The 21,192-nt window shown below is 38.8% G+C and overlaps 1 protein-coding gene across 1 annotated transcript; it reads left to right on the top strand.

Moving 5' to 3' along the window:
* Positions 1–11,908: 11,908 nt before the first annotated feature.
* Positions 11,909–20,803, top strand: LOC129366580 (TBC1 domain family member 10A-like). The gene is made up of 9 exons (XM_055040529.1): positions 11,909–12,557; positions 15,062–15,161; positions 15,290–15,397; positions 15,677–15,783; positions 15,985–16,099; positions 16,226–16,291; positions 16,983–17,172; positions 18,820–18,974; positions 19,058–20,803. The coding sequence occupies exons 1-9, from the start codon at positions 12,376–12,378 to the stop codon at positions 19,448–19,450; spliced, it is 1,416 nt and encodes a 471-aa protein (XP_054896504.1). The 5' UTR covers positions 11,909–12,375; the 3' UTR covers positions 19,451–20,803.
* Positions 20,804–21,192: the final 389 nt, after the last annotated feature.

Genomic DNA, 21,192 nt, shown 5'->3' with positions numbered 1-21,192 from the left:
TGTTGTTTTTCTAAAGGACATTCTTTGAACATACTCAGGACATATTCTTTAACCAGCACAAAGTACAGTACAGAGATTAGGAGATATTTACATGCACTATTTAAGCATAACTATTTTTTTCACTGACAATGGATCGGACTAAATTCTTTGATTAATATCAGAATTACCAAGATTATCTTTGTTTTCTAAATGCCAGAGTAATGAAGTATTATATTTAATTAATATTTTCTTATTATTGGATAGAATAAATACAAATATAATTTAACATCCATTTAAAAATGTTTTCAAAATGACAACTTGAAAAAGATTCTTCACTCAAATTAGAGAATCAGATGAAGATTGTGCTTTGTTTGCTTTTGTATTAATCATTTTTTTTGTTTCTGTATAACTTTATTTTATTTCACTACATTCAATAATGTCAAAACTCAAGATTTACTTTTAGAAACCTACAGGAACTCTTTTGGCTCAGCAGTTACTTAAAAAAAAAACTTTCCAGTTTCTTCATAACTTTCAGAAACTTGCAAGGAACTTTATAGGACATAATGATACTTACAGTGATTTGACTGGGGGTCATAGGTTAATTACCAGGGCTTCATAGGTTACTTTAAAGTAACTTTCAGGAGTTCAGATAGTAAGTCTTGGACTTACAAGTTGCTGACCTGAACCCTACTGGTCTTTTCCTGTACCTTTTTATGATAAGATATTGAGAACTTACAGCTTATGGTTTGTGATAATAGTTCACTGTAATATGTAAACTATTAGAATGTGAACTTAATATAATTATTTCTTTAGTGTTAGCAAAGTACCACTAGCTACCAAATTGCACAGTTTACTGAAAAAAAACATACATGTTGGGAAAAAATATCAATAGTATAATATTATTATGTGTGAAATTACAATTTAATTTTTAGACTTGACATCCATCACTGTCTTTTACAGAAAATGACAAAAACGTGTCAAAGAGCCCAACATAAGCCGAAAATATTACACAAAAACTTTCCAATACAGTAAAACTGCAGTTATAGAAAAATGGAAATTACAACTTTGTAAAGCAACATCATGGAAAGACTTGTTTGCTGTCTGAAGGAAGTGGCTCTTGGGGGACAGCAACATGTGAGAATTTACTTGCAGGTTCCCAGGTGTCATCCCAGATTTTCCCACTAGAAAAGATCAACAACAATAAAATCAAGTTGTGAATTTCTTGTGCTGTAAAGTTGACAATTTTCTCTTTCTTAAAGAGAGGTTGTGTAGCCAAAGCCCCCTGCCTAAACCCCCCCACCAATTAACAGCCTGTACTTACATCTTCTTGTGTCCCAAATATACAATATTAGCTTGATTTATCATTAACTGTCCAATGACAAACTGACTGCACAGTCATTTTTTTTATCACTATACAAACAAGAAAAATCTATCATAGTGCTTTAGTTACTTAGAAAAGTCAAAGAAAAAAAAAATTCAAAACACAAACAAAGTGACCGTTTCAGATTTAATTTCCAGCTTTGATGAATTACAAAAGGCACAGTATTAAATAATTTATAGGACCATAGTGCCTTTTCATAATATAATAAAGTAAGTTACCTTCAGTAACGTAGTTTATGTTACTGAAGGTATTGTGTCACTTTGCCATTTTCACACTTTAAATTATGGACCCCAGGAAAAGTAGCCATGTTTAAGGCAATGGCTACTGGAGATACAAATAAACCCCTTTGAAAATGGGTCACTGTTTCTTTAAGAAGCACCTGCTCTTCTGACACTCTGCCTTCAGGATGTTATCACAACATCACTCCTACATTAAGTGGTTTACAGCCATTCCTAGTAGCGTTAGACTGAGAAGCAATCCCTTACATGAGCTCAGCAGAGGGGCTGTTTCACCAGGTGTTTGCTAATTGCTGCTGACCGTACCCTTGAGCGGTTGCATGTGGGATGTATGCTTTGTAGGGCGCTATCTCAGCTACAGACTGAATAGCCAGTCTGTGGACTTTTGCGGCCTTTTGCTTTTTGTGGCAAAAGGCCACAAAAAGCTTGATGACATAATAACATGATATACAGCTCCAAAAGTTGATTTTCCATAGTACTTTCCCCTGAAATAGAAAAATAATATTTCTAATAAGTGCAAAAAAACACTTCTCACCAAGCAGAGCAACCAATGAATGTTTACTTCCTCTTTGCCCTAGAGATCACATAAAACAAGAGAAATTCATTACTTAAAGCAATCATCAATATAACATATCCATAAAGTTTTTCTAAAATACTTAAGTGTGGAAGCAGTTTTCACACATTATTGAAGGACGATAAGTGGTGAATCATGGGTTACCTTAAGAGGAAAGAACTCCCAAATGTCTTTTATAATAAAAGGCCTAATTACGTTATTTGAAGTTATATCTCTATGCTTCTATGTTTCTGTGCAAATACTGACTTTTTTGTGTGAATTTGTTTCACTCTGCAATACCAGAAATGTTGTGACATATGTGGCATAAGTACTATTGTTTCCTATTGTAAAGCCCTTTTTCGTCCTTGTAAAAAAAGTAAGACAAATAGAAAGAAAGAAAAGGAGTCTGGAATGTCAGTAAATATAACCACAAAATTTATAAGTAAACAAAAATAAGCACTTATCACCCTCCACCCATCTATTCATCTCCACACGTGGCAATGTCTCTCAGGGTGTCTTGGCATGTTTGACTGGGGTGGGGATAAACTTTGAGAGGGTACATTAGTAACACTTTCAGTCTTACCGCATTTGTCCTATGCCCAGTGATTGATTCAAACAGGAACACCTTTTGTCTACTACATTTCTGGCAACCTTAATGACAAGAAAAGGAAAAAAACTATTATGAAAACAAAATAAGAATTAAAGTCACAGTGTACACTTAAAAATGAAAACTAGTGTGGTGACTTTCATATTTTATAATCCTTCTAAAGTTTACTCTTCTTTACATGGACTTACACATTTTCTCAAATTCGGTCAGAGGTTGATATTATTAGTAGTTAAATATTATTAATATTTATCTACAGCAATCTATGCTGCTTGTTCAGGACAGACAGGCTACAGCAAGGCTGCAGAGCAATGTTGACTTAAGAGTCTCCACCACACAAAAAAGAGTGGCTACATCTGTCACTAGTTGTTTGACAAAAAGTCTGTAGAGGAGTGTGACAAAAAAATAAACCAAGATAGCAACAAAGAAGATCAGTTTTGTCGCTATCTTTGTTAATCTCCATCTCCAGCCCTGTCTTTTCCCTCTGCCCACTTGTGTCAAATTTGCAAAGGCTTGGGTTATGCATTCAGGACAGTTAGTTAAACTTAAAACAAATACTGTGTACTTGTCCAAAGGTTCACAAACAAGGCCAAGACAAGCATTCTTATTACTTCAGAATTTGAGGTTAGTATAACAAAAATGTACATTAAATGCACAGTGGCACAGTTGATAGAAGTGTTGCCTTGCAGCAAGAAGGTTCTGGGTTCGATTCACGGCCCAGTGTCTTTCTGCATGCATAGGTTTTCTACAGGTTCTCCAGCTTCCTCCCACACTCCGGGGTCCATCCAGGTCTCCCCATGGTCCATCCAGGTCTCCCCATGGTCCATCCAGGTCTCCCCATGGTCCATCCAGGTCTCCCCATGGTCCATCCAGGTCTCCCCGGCGTCCCTCCCGGTCTCCCCGGCGTCCCTCCCGGTCTCCCCTGCGTCCCTCCAGGTCTCCCCGGCGTCCCTCAAGATTTTCCAGGGGTCCATCCAGGTCTCCCTTGGGTCCCTACAAGTCTCCCCGGCGTCCCTACAGGTCTCCCCGGCGTCCCTCCAGGTCTCCCCGGCGTCCGTCAAGATTTCCTCGTGGTCCATCCAGGTCTCCCTGGCATCCCTCCAGGTCTCCCTTGGGTCCCTACAGGTTTCCCCGGCGTCCCTCCAGGTCACCCGGCGTCCCTACAGGTTTCCCCGGCGTCCCTACAGGTTTCCCCGGCGTCCCTACAGGTTTCCCCGGCGTCCCTACAGGTTTCCCCGGCGTCCCTCCAGGTCTCCCCGGCGTCTCTCCAGGTCTCCCCAGGGTCCCTCCAGGTCTCCCCGGGGTCTCCCTGGCGTCCCTCCAGGTCTCCCCGGGGTCTCCCTGGCGTCTCTCCAGGTCTCCCCGGCGTCTCTCCAGGTCTCCCCGGCGTCTCTCCAGGTTTCCCCGGCGTCCCTTCAGGTCTCCCCGGGGTCTCCCCGGCGTCTCTCCAGGTCTCCCCAGGGTCCCTCCAGGTCTCCCCGGGGTCTCCCTGGCGTCCCTCCAGGTCTCCCCGGGGTCTCCCCGGCGTCTCTCCAGGTCTCCCCGGCGTCTCTCCAGGTCTCCCCGGCGTCTCTCCAGGTTTCCCCGGCGTCTCTCCAGGTCTCCCCGGCGTCCCCACAGGTCTCCCCGGCGTCCCTCCAGGTCTCCCTGGAGTCTCTCTCCAGGTCTCCCCAGGGTCCCTCCAGGTCTCCCGGGGTCTCCCTGGCGTCCCTCCAGGTCTCCCTGGAGTCTCTCTCCAGGTCTCCCCAGGGTCCCTCCAGGTCTCCCTGGGGTCTCCCTGGCGTCTCTCCAGGTCTCCCCGGTGTCCCTCCAGGTCTCCCATTCGGGGACTCTCTGCAATGTACATTTTCAGATGGTCAGTGTTTATTTTCTTGAAGACCACACCATTGTCATCTTTGATATCGGCATTTTTTCCTTGGATGTTTATGACGGTAAAGGGGCCCAGAAAACCAGCATCCAACTTCCCCCCTTTTCTCTGCTGACTCCGTATATTCTGCCTCCACACTCGGTCACCAGGTTTAAACACTGTAGCATTCTGTTGTGCTCTGCCCTTTGCTTTTTCCTGTTTTTTGGAAACACTTTCAATAACAATGCTCCGCAGTGTTTCTTGGACTTTCAGGTCCTCTGCCAGCTCCTCCACTCCAATGATGTCCTCCACAGCACCGTCAATCTTTCAACACAAATGTAATATTTCAAATGTCAGTTCAAATCTGTCATTTACACAGCATATCGGCATAATTTCTATGACATGCTACAGTGAGTTATCGTAACATATTCTGCAAAATAATCCTTTTAATGTCACTTGATAGTGTTTATGCAAATTTAACATTGTTCAATAAAAAAATTAAAAACTTCTCAGAAGAAAGTGCTTTGTGAATGACACACTTCAAGAACATGGTTCACATAAGTTGGTGACATAACTGAACATTAATTCAAATATGAAGTCTTCCTGACTAAGCAACAAAACATAGTTTTTTTTTTTTGAAGAAACTAAAGAGTTAATTTAATACTATACTGTTGGACTTCTGTCCACAACCATGACATAGAAAAATTTGCAATAATCCTACCATGTAATGCTCAGGGACTTCCGAGGGATAGCGCGCTTCTCTTCCAAACATGAGGAAGTATGGGGAATACTGTGTCGTAATTTGCTTTTTGGTGCGTATCCCAAACATCACAGCATCCAAATATTCATCCCACGTGTGTGGATGGCCATCCACAACCTTACTCAGAGCTCTGAGATATGTGAAAGGTATAATATGTCACACATAAAACAAGATGTCTTATAATTTGCCTTATTATGAAAGTAGTTTATCAAATACACATTTTGTTTTGTGATCTTTCTTTGAACCTGTATGCATTGGACACAGTACTCACCTTTGAATGGTCCCATTCATTTTCTCAATCAACCCATTTGTGTGGGGATGGTATGGGGAACACAAACTTCTTTTTATATTGAGAATTTTGCACACTTCTTGGTTTATCTGAAAATATAGTTTAAAAAAATAACTAAGACAAAACAGCCAGTAAATTTAAACAAAATAGCGTACAAGAAGAACTTTAAAACTGTTAAATTTCTGTAAGAGATTGAAAACAAATACTTACAGAATTTACAAATTCTCTCCCTTGGTCAGTCAAAATCCTTTTTGGTGCTTCAAACTAATGAGAACACAGGCAAAGAGGACAACCAACCACTGATGCACACTATCATGTATTTTCAATGAATATGTTTCTTTTTCCTACGAATTATTTTACCTTTATGGGAGTGTACACTGACGGTTGTTTCAGTGCTTGGGCACTCGCCTGACAGGATGAGCACTCAGAGACCTATGAAGTTAATTAAAGACCAAATAAAAAAAGAATTTTGCACACGCAAAGTTGACATTATTGTACAATTACCGATTCATATTGTTAATATGAATAAGGCTTACACATTTATTTGCCAAAAATGTAAATGTTTTAGTTGGTATTACTAGAGAAAATTCTTTACTTAATCCTATGCTTTATGTAACATACCCATTTCTTGATGTCCACAGACATTCCTGGCCAATAAAATCTCTTGGAGATGGCATCAGTTGTTTTTATTTGTCCACAATGTGCACCAGCAGGGCTGGCATGGAAGTCAACAAATATTCTTCCAGCTTCTTCAGCTCCTTTGACAACTTTGACCGTTATCGAGGAATGACTGCCTTTTTGTCGAATATAGAAAAGCTCATTTCCTTGGAAAAGATAGAGTACACCAATAAAAATCAGACTGAAGCATGAAATTATATTGTCACAAAACATTTATAATTATGAAAATATGAAAATGCAAACTACTGCCTGAGTTACACGTAGAGGTTGAAACAAGAAACATGAAATAAACACAAAATGAAATAAGATGTAGTTGCTTCATTTTTTTAAGGTAAAAAATTTTGAAAAATAAACTAAACACTGCTAATGGGAAGTAATGTCTTTGAATTTGTTTATGTTATGTTTTTTGTTCACAATTGTCCACTTTGTTAGTTTTTATGTCTTTTATTTATTAATTTATTAGTACGGCAAACTTTATACTACAGAAATTAAAAGTAGAAATGGAGTACAAGTGTAATTCACATTTATAGCAACTGCAGATAAGAGGATTGTACGTAATTACTACGTTATAACTTGGAGCGTTTGTGTGGACACATATCAATCTACATTAAATGCATTATTAAATTTTAAAAACATATTGAGTGTTATGTAACTGTCTTAAGATAACATTCCACTATTAAATACATATTAATGTCGAGGTTATCTTCAAGACAATTTTATTCAAGATAAAAACACTTACCTTCAATCTTGTAAGACGAGGCTTTCCTTCGAATGACATATTTTTTTTGCTTTGTCGACTGTGGTGGATATTCGCCTTTAACCTTATAGTTAAAGAGTGTTTCATATTCCACACTGTCCATATTTACGAAAATTGTCGACTTAAAGAAATACTTGGCTTAAAATTAAGCAAAACGTGATAAGCTATCCGATGAAAACAGAGAGCACCTGCACATTTGCATAATTGATTGCAGGAAGAAGATCACGTGATTTTGACTTTCCATAAAACACGTTATTTGTTTATATTGTAAGATAGATTATCTTCTACAATATTTGTAAATTGGTAGAGAGACATTTAAAGAGAAAAAATAATTTAATAAATAACATCAAAACAACACTCATATTTATTTGAACTATTTTGGATGTTAAAAAAGTAAATAATAACTTTTTATTTTTATGTATAGAAGGAATGACCAACTGTATCAAAAATACAGTTGGTCAATGGACCAATGGATTTATTGATTTATTACCTCGTTATATGGGGGAACGGATTATTTCAGATGACTAAAATGTATGGTTAGTCCTCATAACTCTTGCAAATAGTGATGAAATGTCTTCAAACTTGCTGTTTGCAAACAGCCAGTTTGCTGATCATTACTGTTGATAAATAAATTTTTTTCCATGTTTTGGAGGGGGAACGGATAATTTCAGTCAGGTAAAACAGCTAAAATATATGGTTCCCCCCTCATATCTCTGGCAAAAAAGGAGCAAATGCTACTAAATTCACAGTATTTATTGTTTATGATGAGAGGAATAAGCAGAGAAAAAATCTTGCTGGTAAGTGCAGTTGTTCCCATTTTATGGAGGGGGAACGGAATATTTTAGCCAGCTAAAATATATGGTTCCCCCCTCATAACTCTGGCAAAAAAGGAGCAAATGCTACCAAATTCACAGTATTTATTGTTGATGATGAGAGGAATAAGCACAGTTAAGCATTTGCAGGTAAAATAATTTGTTCCCATTTTATGGAGGGGGAACAGAATATTTCAGGCTGCTGAATCATCCATTATTTCCTCTCCTTACTCCATAACCTTGGGGAATAAAGAACAACTGTTTCCAAATTCACAAAAACCTTTACATACACACTACGTGTTGGGAAAACTGTGTTTGGTGACAGACTTTTATTTCTGCCAGGCTTAAGTGAGAAAAGAGCGATTCTCTTGGTGTTTACAATAACATAAAACAGCGTCAGAAGACCTCGTTTATTTATTTATTTTACAATTTTTTTAAACAACAGCTGCAAATTAAACTGAGTGTTACAACATTGACATGGTTGTATTAGTTGTTTTTTACCGAGAAATCGATCAGAAGCGACGTGAAAATGATCAGATCCGCCTCTTTCGCCTCTCTGGCTGTAATGCGCGCTCCCGACGCAGGGGGAACAGATTTTCACAGGGGAACCGAATTTCGCACAACCGGTACTTTAAACATTTTATTTTACAGTAGGTGTTTGCAGGGCTTGCCAAAGCTAACAATTAATGATGTACATCGGATTTGTAAGGCGGGATCCAAAGCCCCATCAAGCAAACTAGAAAAAGGTTTTAAGATGTACGTCTCATCATATATTCATGGATATGAGGGTCAGTATTACTTTAAAGTTCTTAAAACTTCGTGGCTAATGTTAGCTTTAGCTTATGCTAATACGCAATATTCTCGGACATTTTACTCATACAATTGTGCTATTTATATATCTAAACATTCTTTCTAAGTACAATATTGTTACGTGATTTTGTATTTATTTTTAAGTGTATAGTTTGATTGTGTTAGTGTCAAACAGAGACCAAGTAACGGGGGAGATTACAGTTCGGGCTTTTTGCTTCCGAAGCATGAGAAGCCCCATGACTTAAAAGTAGGGCAGCACTATTAATTTTTTTGAGTTTGAATTCACAACAGAATAACATTGCAAATTAGTTTTTTTTAATGGAAAAGTGGATAAAGTAATCACAACTTTTACTTATTCAAGACGACCTCCAAACCTCCAATAAATTGAATTTAAAAAGTTAAACATCTTTTGAAACTAAAGCAGTAGATTGCATTTATTCTTGTACTTTGTTATAAAAACGCAAAAGTACTTTCAGTAACATTACATACTTTTTATTTTCACGTGATATCCATATAGCGCAGCAGGTTCAGCAAATACAAATCACTTCTAAACAATAACACTTGTGACTTTAACACGAAATGTAAGTGTTTAGCTTACTTTTGAGTTCAGACATATTTAATTAAGAAACCAGAGGTGGGGCGAGTAACCCAAATTTTAAAAAGAAAAAGGTTTGTTGCGGTGTTAGCTTAGCTTACCTTGTGTAAAATCGGATGTCATCGTCAGACCCGGCGAACCTTTGTAATCCAAAAGGCAGATTGAATTTTCAGTTCTTTGATCTGGTTAGTTATGGCTTTTATTTCTTCTTTTAATTTCTAATTTTCATTTATTGCCATGTCCAGGCCAGCTGGTTCTGAGACAGAGCAAAAATCGTGATCAGCATAAGTGCAGCGCACAGTCTGCTCAGCTGCTCGGCTGTCTGGCTCTGGTCTGCTCACTCGTTCCCAAACGCTGGCTCTTTCAGGCTGAACACAGAAGTTGTTCCACTGAAATAACACAGGGACGGCTCCTTTCTTTACCATTCTTCTCTCACCTGGAGTTTTAGGTTGAAAAAGCTGATCCGGAGGGAAGTGAAGGCTGCAAACTTTGCTATGAGCTGTTAGCTTGAATTTCACTCGACGAATATTTATAAGACACCGTCTTTTTACGTCAAGATCTTTCGGAAATCCGTGAAAACTTAAAAGGCCGTTATGTTTGGAGGACGCTATGCACCGTGGAACACAACAGTGTTCGTGGTATTGCTTAAATTGCTTTTGAAATACGACTTTGTCTTTCCTTGCGGTCATGGTCGGGTTAGGTTAACCGTAAAACAGAAAAAAATTAGCCGCTTTCGAGCATGCGGATGTGACGTCAGCGCGGCAGGTGCAAAGAGCCCATTTGGCATCCTCAGCCCTACTTCGAGGCGTGGAAATGGTTGCTTTTACATCATTATTGGCTCGACGCATTTTACTGCAACACTGGAAGTCGGTAAGGTGTCCTTCGATATCACTTTGGGTAAAAGACGTGTTGTTTTTTTTTAAGCTTGAGAAAATCAAATACACCCTTTGAGGAACTTGTATCCTTTCACACGTTTGTTGGTGGATGAATTAGCCACTGCAATTTCTTCCGCATCAGCGGAAGAAAGGGCTGGCAAATTAAGTAAGAACGATTTAAAGGACCGGAGGAGGAGAGCCATTTTTCAGAGTACTTGAATGGACATCATTGACTCAGTTGATATTGTTTGTGTGTGCACGCTTTTATTTAGGCTAAGTGGAGTGGAGCATATCAAGATGGTGCTGGTTTGACACTAGGGGAAGAAGTTGAGCAGTGCAATACATTTCTCTCAAGGATCGCTGTTACGACAAAACATATGTCAAAAGCTGGTGAGGAGACCAAAGATTGCTTTCCTGAAATTATAAGTTATGATAAAGGGAAACTCTACTATTGTGGGTTTCTTTCTGTTTTCAGGATGGACAGACATTCTGACTCTTATGGCCATGCGCTGGAATCAGCAAAAACTTGTCAAGTTGGCCACTTCACTAACCCATCGATATCAGAAGGTATTGAAACTGTTAAAAAAAACTATATGGACACCCTTTCGTCAAACTATTTTGACAGGTGGCGCCGCCCCTTTTTAACCGGAAGTCCCGCCTTCCAACCCGCCTCTCAACTTCCGGTGAAAAGAGGTACCCCATACCCCATTCCTGATAATTCAGTTACGACCCCTCCCTGATTTCCCATTCCCCGCCCCATCTGTTCTATTGGTTCTGAATGAGCCAATTGAAAAGGAGTTAAAGGGTTTGGCCTTTTTACTGTTTCTGCTATAAGTAATGTCGGAAAAATCAAGTACTCTAGTTGTAACAGTTGTTTTAAATAAAAAAAAAACTTTACAACTTTTACTCGGTCTGCCGTACAATGGCTGCATTCCATTTCAAATTCTTGCCGATCAAGAATTTCTATAACTAACTATGCAGAGCTCTGATGCTTCTGAAATATTTTGTATAGTTTATGATGAAACATTATGAAAGATCAGATCTGAAACAAATTTCTCTTCAAGTTACTTCAGTCTAAAAGCTTTATTTAGACTGTTTCACTTTGGATCATTTATGTAGCCAGCAATATCCAGTACTTAAAAAAAGGACTTCTTTGGTATTGACAAATCAGATCTGGAATTTATATAAATCAAGATATAAATGATTTGTGTAAATTACAGGTTTAGTTCATATCAATCAGTTGATCTGGACATTAAAATGTATTTTATCATGCTCTTCTTCAGTAACTTCACTTAAAGTTGCTGTGTTAAAAAGTAACTACTGCATTTGAAAGCAATTTTATTATAGCATTTCACAAATACAATCTGGATTGACAAAATACATGATATAAAAAGGTGATGTTGATATTATAGCTTCTTGGCATAAAACAACTTCAAGTATTGAAATTAAGTAACATTTATAACTTTTTTTCTATTTTATTTTACTAGACTATACCTTGTACATCCACATCAACCTTCGAAACACTCAAAAACAAATGTGTACAGTGCCATGTTTAAAGAATTTAAGACTCCTGGTCAAATTCTACAAACCAAAATGTGCAAATAATCCTGTTCAAAATCTGAACAACATACAGGCAAAAAAAACTTGTTCATGGAGTAACTCAGTGAAACAGTGAATTATTATGTTATAATATTCGACCTTCACCAGTAGGTGGCAGGCGAGAGCAACTGGATGCCGTGCATGTTTTGTTTACTAACTTGCTCCAGGCAGCCAGTTTCTCTTCCTTGTAGCCTAAAGCTAACCTATATTCTTGCTGACAGTAGTGAGACTCAGTGTCAGCTGACAACACGATGATAACAGTATGTCACCTTCGGCGTTAGTATTACAAACAATCGAGCTAATCTAACCTCTTTTTTTTGGAGCTGCTTGTTGGATTTAGGCTCTGGGGATTTAACCACATGGTGGAAATCGGTTTGTGTACCTGTAACGTTCATTTTGGACTCAAAAACGGAGATTCAGCAAAGAAAATAACTTGTCAATAGTTTGTTTAGGTGTCGACCAGCTAGCCGTGGAGCTAGCTCAGTCCTGTAGCAGTTAGCTAACCCAGCGGGCGTCTGCATGGAGAGCTTTAAACTCACATTCATAAGTTTTGAGACCACGCTCTAGACCGCCTGCTTTCACCCAGGTAAATGCCGACTAAATGGCAAAAACGGAGCAGAGAAATGGACTGGAACTTCAGGGCAACACAGAGAAGCTGACGGACAGTAATGGGAAGAGCAGCTCGAATGGACTGGACCCGAAGGTGAACGGCTCCATCCCCGAAGAGACGCAGGTGGATAAGTACGGGTTCACCGGAGGAGCTCAGCAGGCCGCCGGACAACTGTGAGTAACGTCAGTACGACTGGCAGCAGACTTTCAGTTTAATTATTGAATGAGGAAGCTAAAAAAACCCCCAAAAAGACAATTTCCCCTTGTGGGAATAATTTCCCTCGAATAACAGTTGTGTATTTTAAACTGATAAGTAAACTATCTTAATTTCGTGTTTTAAAAGATTATTTTCCATTTGGCTACAACAACTAAAGTACTGAAATTCTTAATACAGCTGGGTTAATATAATTTATATCCTCCTACTTGAGCTATAATAATTTCCACATAATTTAGGAGACTATTTATTAGAAATCTTTACTACATCCTTCCAGAAGTACATTTGCTAGGTTAGACATTGATGTTGGACGAGAAGGCCAGGCTTCACTCCTGATTAATTCTTAGGTGTTTCATCATGGTTTAGGTCTAGACTCTGTGCGTATGAGTCAGGTTTGTCCCATGTAAACTCAGTCATCCATGTTTTATTGACCATTCTTTGAGCATTAGTGCACAGCCATATTGGGACAGAAATGAGGCATCACTAAATGTTTTTGCAACCGTGGAAGAAATTATTGTCCAAAATGTCGTCGCATGCTTTAGGATTTTATTTTTCATTCAATTCCTGAAAGACAGCTACTACAATTTGCACTAAACTTTCCAGTTAACACATTTCAGTCATTCATGTGCCATTTTCAGAGCAAATACCAAACCTGACCATTGGATTGCCAAGCGTGCTTTCAATCCTCCAGGCACACGGGCCTGCTTGCTCCTCCTAAGATGTTTCCCTGCTTTCACACACCTGATTCACGTGAATACAGTTCAGCGTAAGCCTGTTAATCAGTTGTCAACTGAAACCATGTGTGTCGAAGCAAGAAAACATCTAAAACATGCAGGTCAGTGAGCCTCGAGGGTCAGGGTTGTGAAACACTGATGGTTTGAGAGCTGATGGCTAACTTACAGGGGATCCCAAAGCATTCCACTTTTATAATATCACAAAGAGTTGACTGTGGCATAATTTATGTAAAGAAAATGTCTTAATGCGTCTGTTGTGATTCAACAATAGAGTTCATTAGTGTTTGTAGAAGCTGGATTTCTGTTTTGATATTGGATGGATTTTTTACATTTGTGATTACCTTCCAAAGTTTGGCTTAAGAACTCCAAAAGGCAGCATTTCCCCATTTATTCACTGAACAAGTTTTGTTTCTTGAATATGTATATTTTTTAAATTAAAAATTAAAAACGTCATGTTTAAACTAGGTCATTTTTATATCACTCCTGTGTTTCTGGATAGCAAATGGAAGATCCACAAATCTGTAACATAATGGCCTAAGAAAGGACAGGAAGTGAGATTATATCTGTAGGCTGAACATTGTGGGAGATCCTCCCTGTGCATGTTCATGCAAACAATAGAGAATAATTGCAGTGAAGCTCAGGGTGGTGTATTTCCCTTTCACTTAGTTATTGTTCATCTATGCATCATTCAAGCTCTCTCCCTCAGTGTGAAGGCAAACTAATGTGAGCTGCAAACCTTTCAGACATCTGCTTTCTACATGAGTCCTTTTATTCTGAAACCTTTTGACTGCTTCATTTCAGACATCCCTTTTTTTTTAAAGTCACAAGAGCAATAATTATTAGAAGCTTTTCAGTTTCAAATGAAATGGTCTTCTCTTGAAAGTTGACATTTGGAGCTTTGTTGCATTTCAGCATTTTTTTAATCTGGTTTCAGGCTTCACCAAAAATACACTTTTAGCTTCAAACTGAACCAACAATAACTCAGACTTGTTGGTCTGGTCTATCATAGGCAACACAGCATTAAGCACTTTTTATTTGTTTTTAGGACAAAAATATATGTCTTATTAAGAATGTAGATTGAATGTAATACCTTGTAGATGATTTTAGGATCCTGATTGGAACTTCTTTTTGGAGTTTCTTAACATCCAGCATAACTACGGAACAAGTATCTCACATGTTTTGTTTATCAACACTAGTTTATATTTGTTATGGTCCCAAACAGGGTCAAAAAGACATTTGTCCCAAACATCATTAAACCTTTTAATCAACTTTGACCAAGCTTGGAACAAGGATCCTTCAATAACAAGAAGGATCCTTGTTATTGAGTGTGACAATTGTGCTGATTATGTCCTACCTGTCCCCATTTGGGACAATGAAGAGCTAAATCTGATAAATGAACTCAGTACATGATATTTGGTTAAATGTTCTTTACCAAGCTGGCAAAAGAAAAGCTCTGATTAGAGCTGTAAGTGTGCATCAGAATGAGGCCGCTGGTTTTCATTTCCACTGCTCCAAAGGCAGACATCTTTGTGCATGAGACTGCGATGAGCTGAATTGGGGGAAAGGTTCCTCTCAGCTTCCTGTTTTCCCTCCACCTCGCTCAGATTCCTGAGGAAAGTTTCCTGCATGTGCGAGGAAGACCGGTATTCTCCTGATATAGCAACAGGAGAGGACAGAGGAGCTGCAGCCAGCTTGTCTGAACGCTGTTTGTACGGATTGTGTTTCCTCAGAGCGGAAGACGTCCCCATTGCGGTGCTGAGGCAACGCGAAGCTAAATGGCTGGAGATGCTGAACAGCTGGGACAAGTGGATGGCTAAAAAACACAACAAGGTCCGTTGCATAAACTGAACTCGTTAAGAAATTACGAGAAAATCTAGTGCTGTTTATTTTAGAAAAGGGTTCCTCATGTCTTCACGTGTGAGTTTTGAGTGATTAGATGTGTTTTTGTTGAATAAAAGGTGAAAGAGCGCTGTCAGAAGGGGATCCCTCCGTCCTTACGGGGCCGAGCCTGGCTCTACCTCACTGGGGCCAAAGTAAAACGGGAGCAAAACAAGAGCCGGTTTGAGGTTGGTGCACGATTTATGCTTGCCTTTTTATGACATTTATCAATCAACCCAGCTGGAAGCACTTCATTTTATAACATGCAATGTCAGGTTTTACTGTTCTGCATGGGAAAAGTCAACATTATCATGAGGAAACTTTGCAGGAACCATGTATAAATTTAATGTCTGCATTTGACTAAATCTGCTGCAGTTATGAGATTATGAACCTTCATTTCCATTTTAATTACAAGAACATTAAAGGTTGTTTGAAGTCTTAACATGTCACAAACCGATGTGTTTCAGGAACTGGACAATCAGCCAGGAGATCCGAAATGGGTCGATGTCATTGAGAGGGATCTACATCGCCAGTTTCCTTTTCATGAAATGTTTGCAGCCAGAGGAGGTCATGGGTCAGTGTCCTGTTTTACTGGATGATCCTTATAATTGGTGTTAATACTGTGTATTTTTTTCACTTTCTGCTCCACTCACGTGACATTTACCACAACAAAAAATAAAAAGCACCAAACTTATGGTTTTAACTTGAAGAAATATGGAAAATTGAGTGAATATGCTTGCAAAGATGATCTTGTCCATGTTTATTTTTCCTGTAGGCAGCAGGATCTGTTTCGCGTCCTGAAAGCTTACACTCTCCACCGACCTGACGAAGGTTACTGTCAGGCTCAGGCTCCTGTTGCTGCTGTCCTCTTGATGCACATGCCAGCTGAGGTGAACATCCTCTAATTGTTTTATTTCTTTCAAAAATATCTACTAGCAATCTATTTAATAAGTGGGTTTTCCCCCCATATTTGGTTTTCATATTTGACACTGATCTCACCATTCTGTTTGTTTTAGGATGCCTTCTGGGTTCTTGTACAGATCTGTGAAAAATACCTTCCTGGATACTACAGCACGGGGCTGGTATGTCGCATAGCCACCGAGGAACATCATGTTCATCGTTATGCATGCTGCAAAAAAACACAAAATCTTACCAAGTACTTTTGCTCTAATTTTCAGTGCCAATATCTTAGTACAATTGAAATCAAACTAAACTAACTCACAAGTAAAATAGTAGTTTTTCATCAATATTAAGGAATTATTGCCTTCATTAAGTATTTGGTGTGATTTCGTGTTTTGTAGTGTAGCGAAAATTCACAATTTAACAAAGAGATGATCGCTTATTACTAGAAATACACAGATACATAGAATAAGCATGTATGTCAGAAATAAAAACAATTGAATCCCATTTTCTTTTCAAAGTGCTGTATGTCATAAAAACACAAAAATACATAGTCAAAGAACTATGTCAATAACTGAAACATTACATTTTGCCATCAAAGACATGAGTTACATGTTTTTAAGTTGTAGTCAATTTGTCAGTGAAACAAACACTAGATTCAAAACATTCCTGCTATGCTCCTGCGGTATGTGCTGCCATAGAGGGTGTCAGACTTGTCAGGCGAGTCTTGTCTCTCAGTGGATACTGATAAGCTAATAAGCTAATAACACAAGGCGCTGACTGGGCCAAGGGCAGGGATAAGCAGACAATCAGATTAGGCAGAGGAATCTGTTGTCCCCGTTCGCTCACTGCTGTTCCCCGTCTTCTCCACAGGAGGCGATCCAGCTCGACGGGGAGATCCTGTACGCTCTGCTGCGGCGGGTGTCTCCCGTGGCTCACCGCCACTTAAAGAAGCATAAACTGGAGCCCATCCTGTACATGACGGAGTGGTTTATGTGCGCCTTCTCCCGGACCCTGCCCTGGTCCTCTGTGCTGCGGGTCTGGGACATGTTCCTCTGTGAGGGTGAGGCCCTGAAAAAAAAATATTCAAGAAATGTCATGTTTTGTTTTCCTTTAGGCAGCAGTAATTATATCACACTTGGAGTGAAAACGTTTTGGCTGTTTGTGTGAAAACAGTCACAGATGAATTTACTGCCACGCCCTCAGAGCATTTTTAGTGTCTTAGTAATAAATGACAAGTGAGCAAACAAACACGCTGAAGTAATGTTTAACAAGGGTTTTTATTGTTTGCTAAAGTTCAGCGTATTTTGTTTTGACTTTAACATAGTTTCCAGTTTTTCAGTAATCTGTCTCGATTTCAGGGAAATGTTTTTGTTTTGGGTTCAAACATTTAGAAATGCAGAAATATTCAAATGCAGTTGTCAATTGTCACCGTATTTAGCGTCAACCATCCACACCCACTTATTGTTTTACCAAAATGGAAATTTCTTCTTTACCTTCCTGAATAAATACAGGAAAAACAACCTCTTTTGAAACTAAAAACATTGACTCAGCTGTGATTAGAAGATTTCTGCAGAACTAGACATTTCATGAAGTGCAATCCCATGAGTCCATTTGCACGAGAACAACAGAGACCTTTTGGGGTTGATATGGGTCACCACCCAGAGCGCCATTTTCCTCACGGGTTAGTTATAACACTTAATGAGAGGAAGTTATTATCTCAGTTAGGAGATTTATTTCTAATGCTTTTTGCATGTCCATCCTATAGAAAGAGAGCGCCCCCTTGTGTTCACAGGCGATCGCTATTTAAGCTGTGGTCACATCTGGGCTGAAATGTTCACTGAACAAAAATTATACAGTTTGAAATTTAAATTTGAGAAGAGCCAAAAAACAGAGCTGATTTAAAAATCTTGTGCCTTTTACAATCATCTTGAAATAAAATAATCGTTGGAACCAAAATTTACACTGAAGTCTGGACTGTGTGATTTTAAACTGACTATAAAATTATGGGAGCACTGTCTGGATATTTTTGCTCTAGTTTCTAAGATGAAATTATCTTAAAACACTTGAACTAAGACAAAACTTTATAGTCCAGAGTGAAAATGACCTCAGCAAAGTATATGGACTTTCTGACTGATCACTTTTTTTCATGGTTCAAAAAGAAGAGCCGTACCTTCAGTAGCAAAATCATCTTCATCCATGACAGTGAACCATCTCATGCTGCAAGGAATACCACTGTGCCACTGGAAGCTATGGGCATAAAAGGGGAGAAACTCATGGTGTGGTCACCTTCCTCCTCTGACCTCTGACCCTATTGAGAACCTTTGGAGTTTTCGCAAGCAGACGATCTGAGGGTGGAATGCAGTTCATATCAAACCAGCAGCTCTGGGAAGGTTTTCTGACATCCTGCAAAGAAATTCAAGCAGAAACTATCCACAAACTCACAAGTTCAATGGATGCAAGATTTGTGCATCCATTGATGCAAAAGGCCAAAATTTGAGCTTGTACTTTTTCATTAATATTAAAGAATTATTTATTTAAAATAAACTCCTATATCTTGCTGTAAAGTTACTTTTTAGTTACTTTTGATTTATTTCAAGAGTACTAAGATATTTGCACTAGAAACCAGATCAAAAATACTTTGTTTTATCCAATCTGCATTTACAGTTGTAATTACATGTTGTGCTGTTATTGGTGATTCTGCTCTCAGGAGTGAAGATCCTCTTCAGAGTGGGCCTGGTTCTCCTGAAATGCATGTTAGGAACCCAAGAGAAAGTCAAGTCGTGCCAAGGTTTATACGAGACGATGGAGCTGTTGAAAAAGATTCAGCCTCAGTACACACGTGAAGGCTTCCTGGTGCAGGAGGTAGCATTGCTCTTTTGTAACCTTTACTCGTTTGATCACCGTCTGTCTGAATCTGAGACGTCTCCACTACCTGTGTGTTTCAGATCATCGATCTACCGGTGTCTGAGAAGAACATTGAAAAGGAACATCAAGTTCAGCTGCGGCGTTGGAAGGAAAGTCACGGAGATCTAAGTTGCAAGTCCCCTCCGAGGATGCATGGCGCTAAGGCCATAATGTCCGCCGAGCCTCCGAGTCGGCAGGAGCTGAGACAAAGACCTACCATCATTGTTGAGTCTCCTTTGGAGTTGAAAACAGAAGCGGCGCCAGAGGACGAAGAGAAGGGAAGTAAAAAGACCGCAAAGGAAAACGGACATACGACCATCCTCCCACCAGACGGGATCATTAATCTCGGTGATCCGTCCCCAACCCTTCAACACACGACCACCCAGGGGTCCAAAGAGAGTCTGAGCAGTGCCGAGCACGACACATACCTTTAACCAGACCAGATTTACACCGGACTGTAGCATGAATCATTCCACAACGCTTTGTTTCAACATGAACGCTCATCCTACTTCACAGTTTTTAGTGACAAGATAAACATTAAATCTCTGCAGCAGCTGTGGAAAATGCTTTTTACTTTTTATAGCCACAACTCAGACTTCTAAGGTGTTAGACTAAGACATTTCACTAGACCAAATAGCATCCAGGAAACTTCTGGTTTGAAGTACCTCAAATTTTAGACAAGTGGTTTCTTTGGATTTTGCACTTATTTAAATGTATTTTATGCTAAAATCTTGCTGCCCCTATAAGCATAGGAGGCAAGGTTTTAAGCTGTCGAAGCAATAATTTTGGAATACACTTCAGTAATGGGCAATTCATGGTAAGAGGTGTTCATTCATTCTGCATGTCCAAAGTCAGTTCGTAAGGGTCATCCTGCGTATTTTAGTTCTTCCTCTGGTTCAACACGCATAAATCAAATGGTAGTTCATTAGGAGTACCTCTACTATACTTTGAGGTAATTGGACTATGTGAATCAGCCATGTTGGGATAAAGACTCATTTAAATCAGGCTGGTGGGGCGCTTGAGGACCAAGGCTGCACACCAAGGTCCTAATTAATGGGAGGAACCTTTTTAGAATATCTGACCTTTCCTTCCTCAGTTTTGCCCTGGTAGGTCACTACGTTTCCAATTTCTCAGCAATTCACACTAAGTCACAAACAGTTTTCAGCTGGTTCTATGAATCAGCAATTGCTGTTTTTGTCCACACGGGGGCGCGCTGACTGTTTTTTTTTTTTTTTTTAGTCAAAGCAGTGGTCCACTCTTGAGGTAAAACTTCACAGTCAGACATAGGAACCAGGTTCATCGGCGTTTTGTGTCAGTATGCCAAAGATTTGTTGTTTATATTTTTTAAATATTTGAGAAGAGGGTTTTGGTTTTCTCTGTTAACATTAATTTGTTAAAAGGGGACAAATGTATGAGAATGTAGAGATTTTTTGAATGTTTGCAGTTCCTTCCATTTGAAATGATATATTTTTAAAAAGAAGAGCTGATAAAAAGCTGTAATCTACAACAGTAAAGTCACTATTGATCTGGTGAGCCATAAACCTTTGATAACTATCTACATGTTAGCGTTGTTCCTCATTATCATTATATTATCATTATTATATAATATGGTGTCAAATGAAGGACGAAGTTTCAAATGTAGTCTTTTGCAATCAACATTTGCCAGTCCAACAAACTGTTTTAACGGATGTAAGTTGATGTACCAACATATCAATTGTCTTATGTCTGAACTTTTATTGTATAAGCCATTAAGGGAATCTGTTGATTTAAAACAAATTTAAAAAGTGTTTATGTGTGGTTTTGTGGTTCTTTTCTCCAAGAAAAAGTGAAGCTTTTTGTTAAATTTAAAGCATTTTGTGTTCTTATTCATGTCCATCACTTACATTTTGCCAAATGTTTATCTGCTGGCTAAAGCATAAAGCTTTCAATTCTATTTTAACATTGATGTGGTATTTACTGATAATCTGAGAATAAGTTATTTATATAGAACATAATGTGGTTCTGAATAAAGCAATTTTTAAATGGATCTAAATGCCAGCAGCATTACATAAAAAGTATAATTTCCCCAAGCAAAACGTTACTTGGTATTCGGTTTTTTTTAAACATGGGTTTTAAAGTACACAGGGATAAAATGTCTAAATAAATACATAATTTGATTGTGCTAGGTTTTGATTTG

Source organism: Poeciliopsis prolifica, unplaced genomic scaffold (assembly GCF_027474105.1).
Source record: "Poeciliopsis prolifica strain line A6 unplaced genomic scaffold, Auburn_PproV2 SCAFFOLD015, whole genome shotgun sequence".
NCBI classification, from domain to species: Eukaryota; Metazoa; Chordata; class Actinopteri; order Cyprinodontiformes; family Poeciliidae; genus Poeciliopsis; species Poeciliopsis prolifica.
The sequence above is the reverse complement of the archived record's forward strand: the minus strand, read 5'-3'. Positions and strand labels throughout refer to the sequence as shown.

Bases quoted from the DNA above. Each gene is read 5' to 3' on its own strand.
- LOC129366580 (XM_055040529.1), top strand. From the start codon at position 12,376: ATGGCAAAAACGGAGCAGAGAAATGGACTGGAACTTCAGGGCAACACA. The intron at 15,162-15,289 runs GTCCGTTGCATA...GTTGAATAAAAG, and splicing joins TGGCTAAAAAACACAACAAG to GTGAAAGAGCGCTGTCAGAA. The intron at 17,173-18,819 runs GTGAGGCCCTGA...TTCTGCTCTCAG, and splicing joins GGACATGTTCCTCTGTGAGG to GAGTGAAGATCCTCTTCAGA.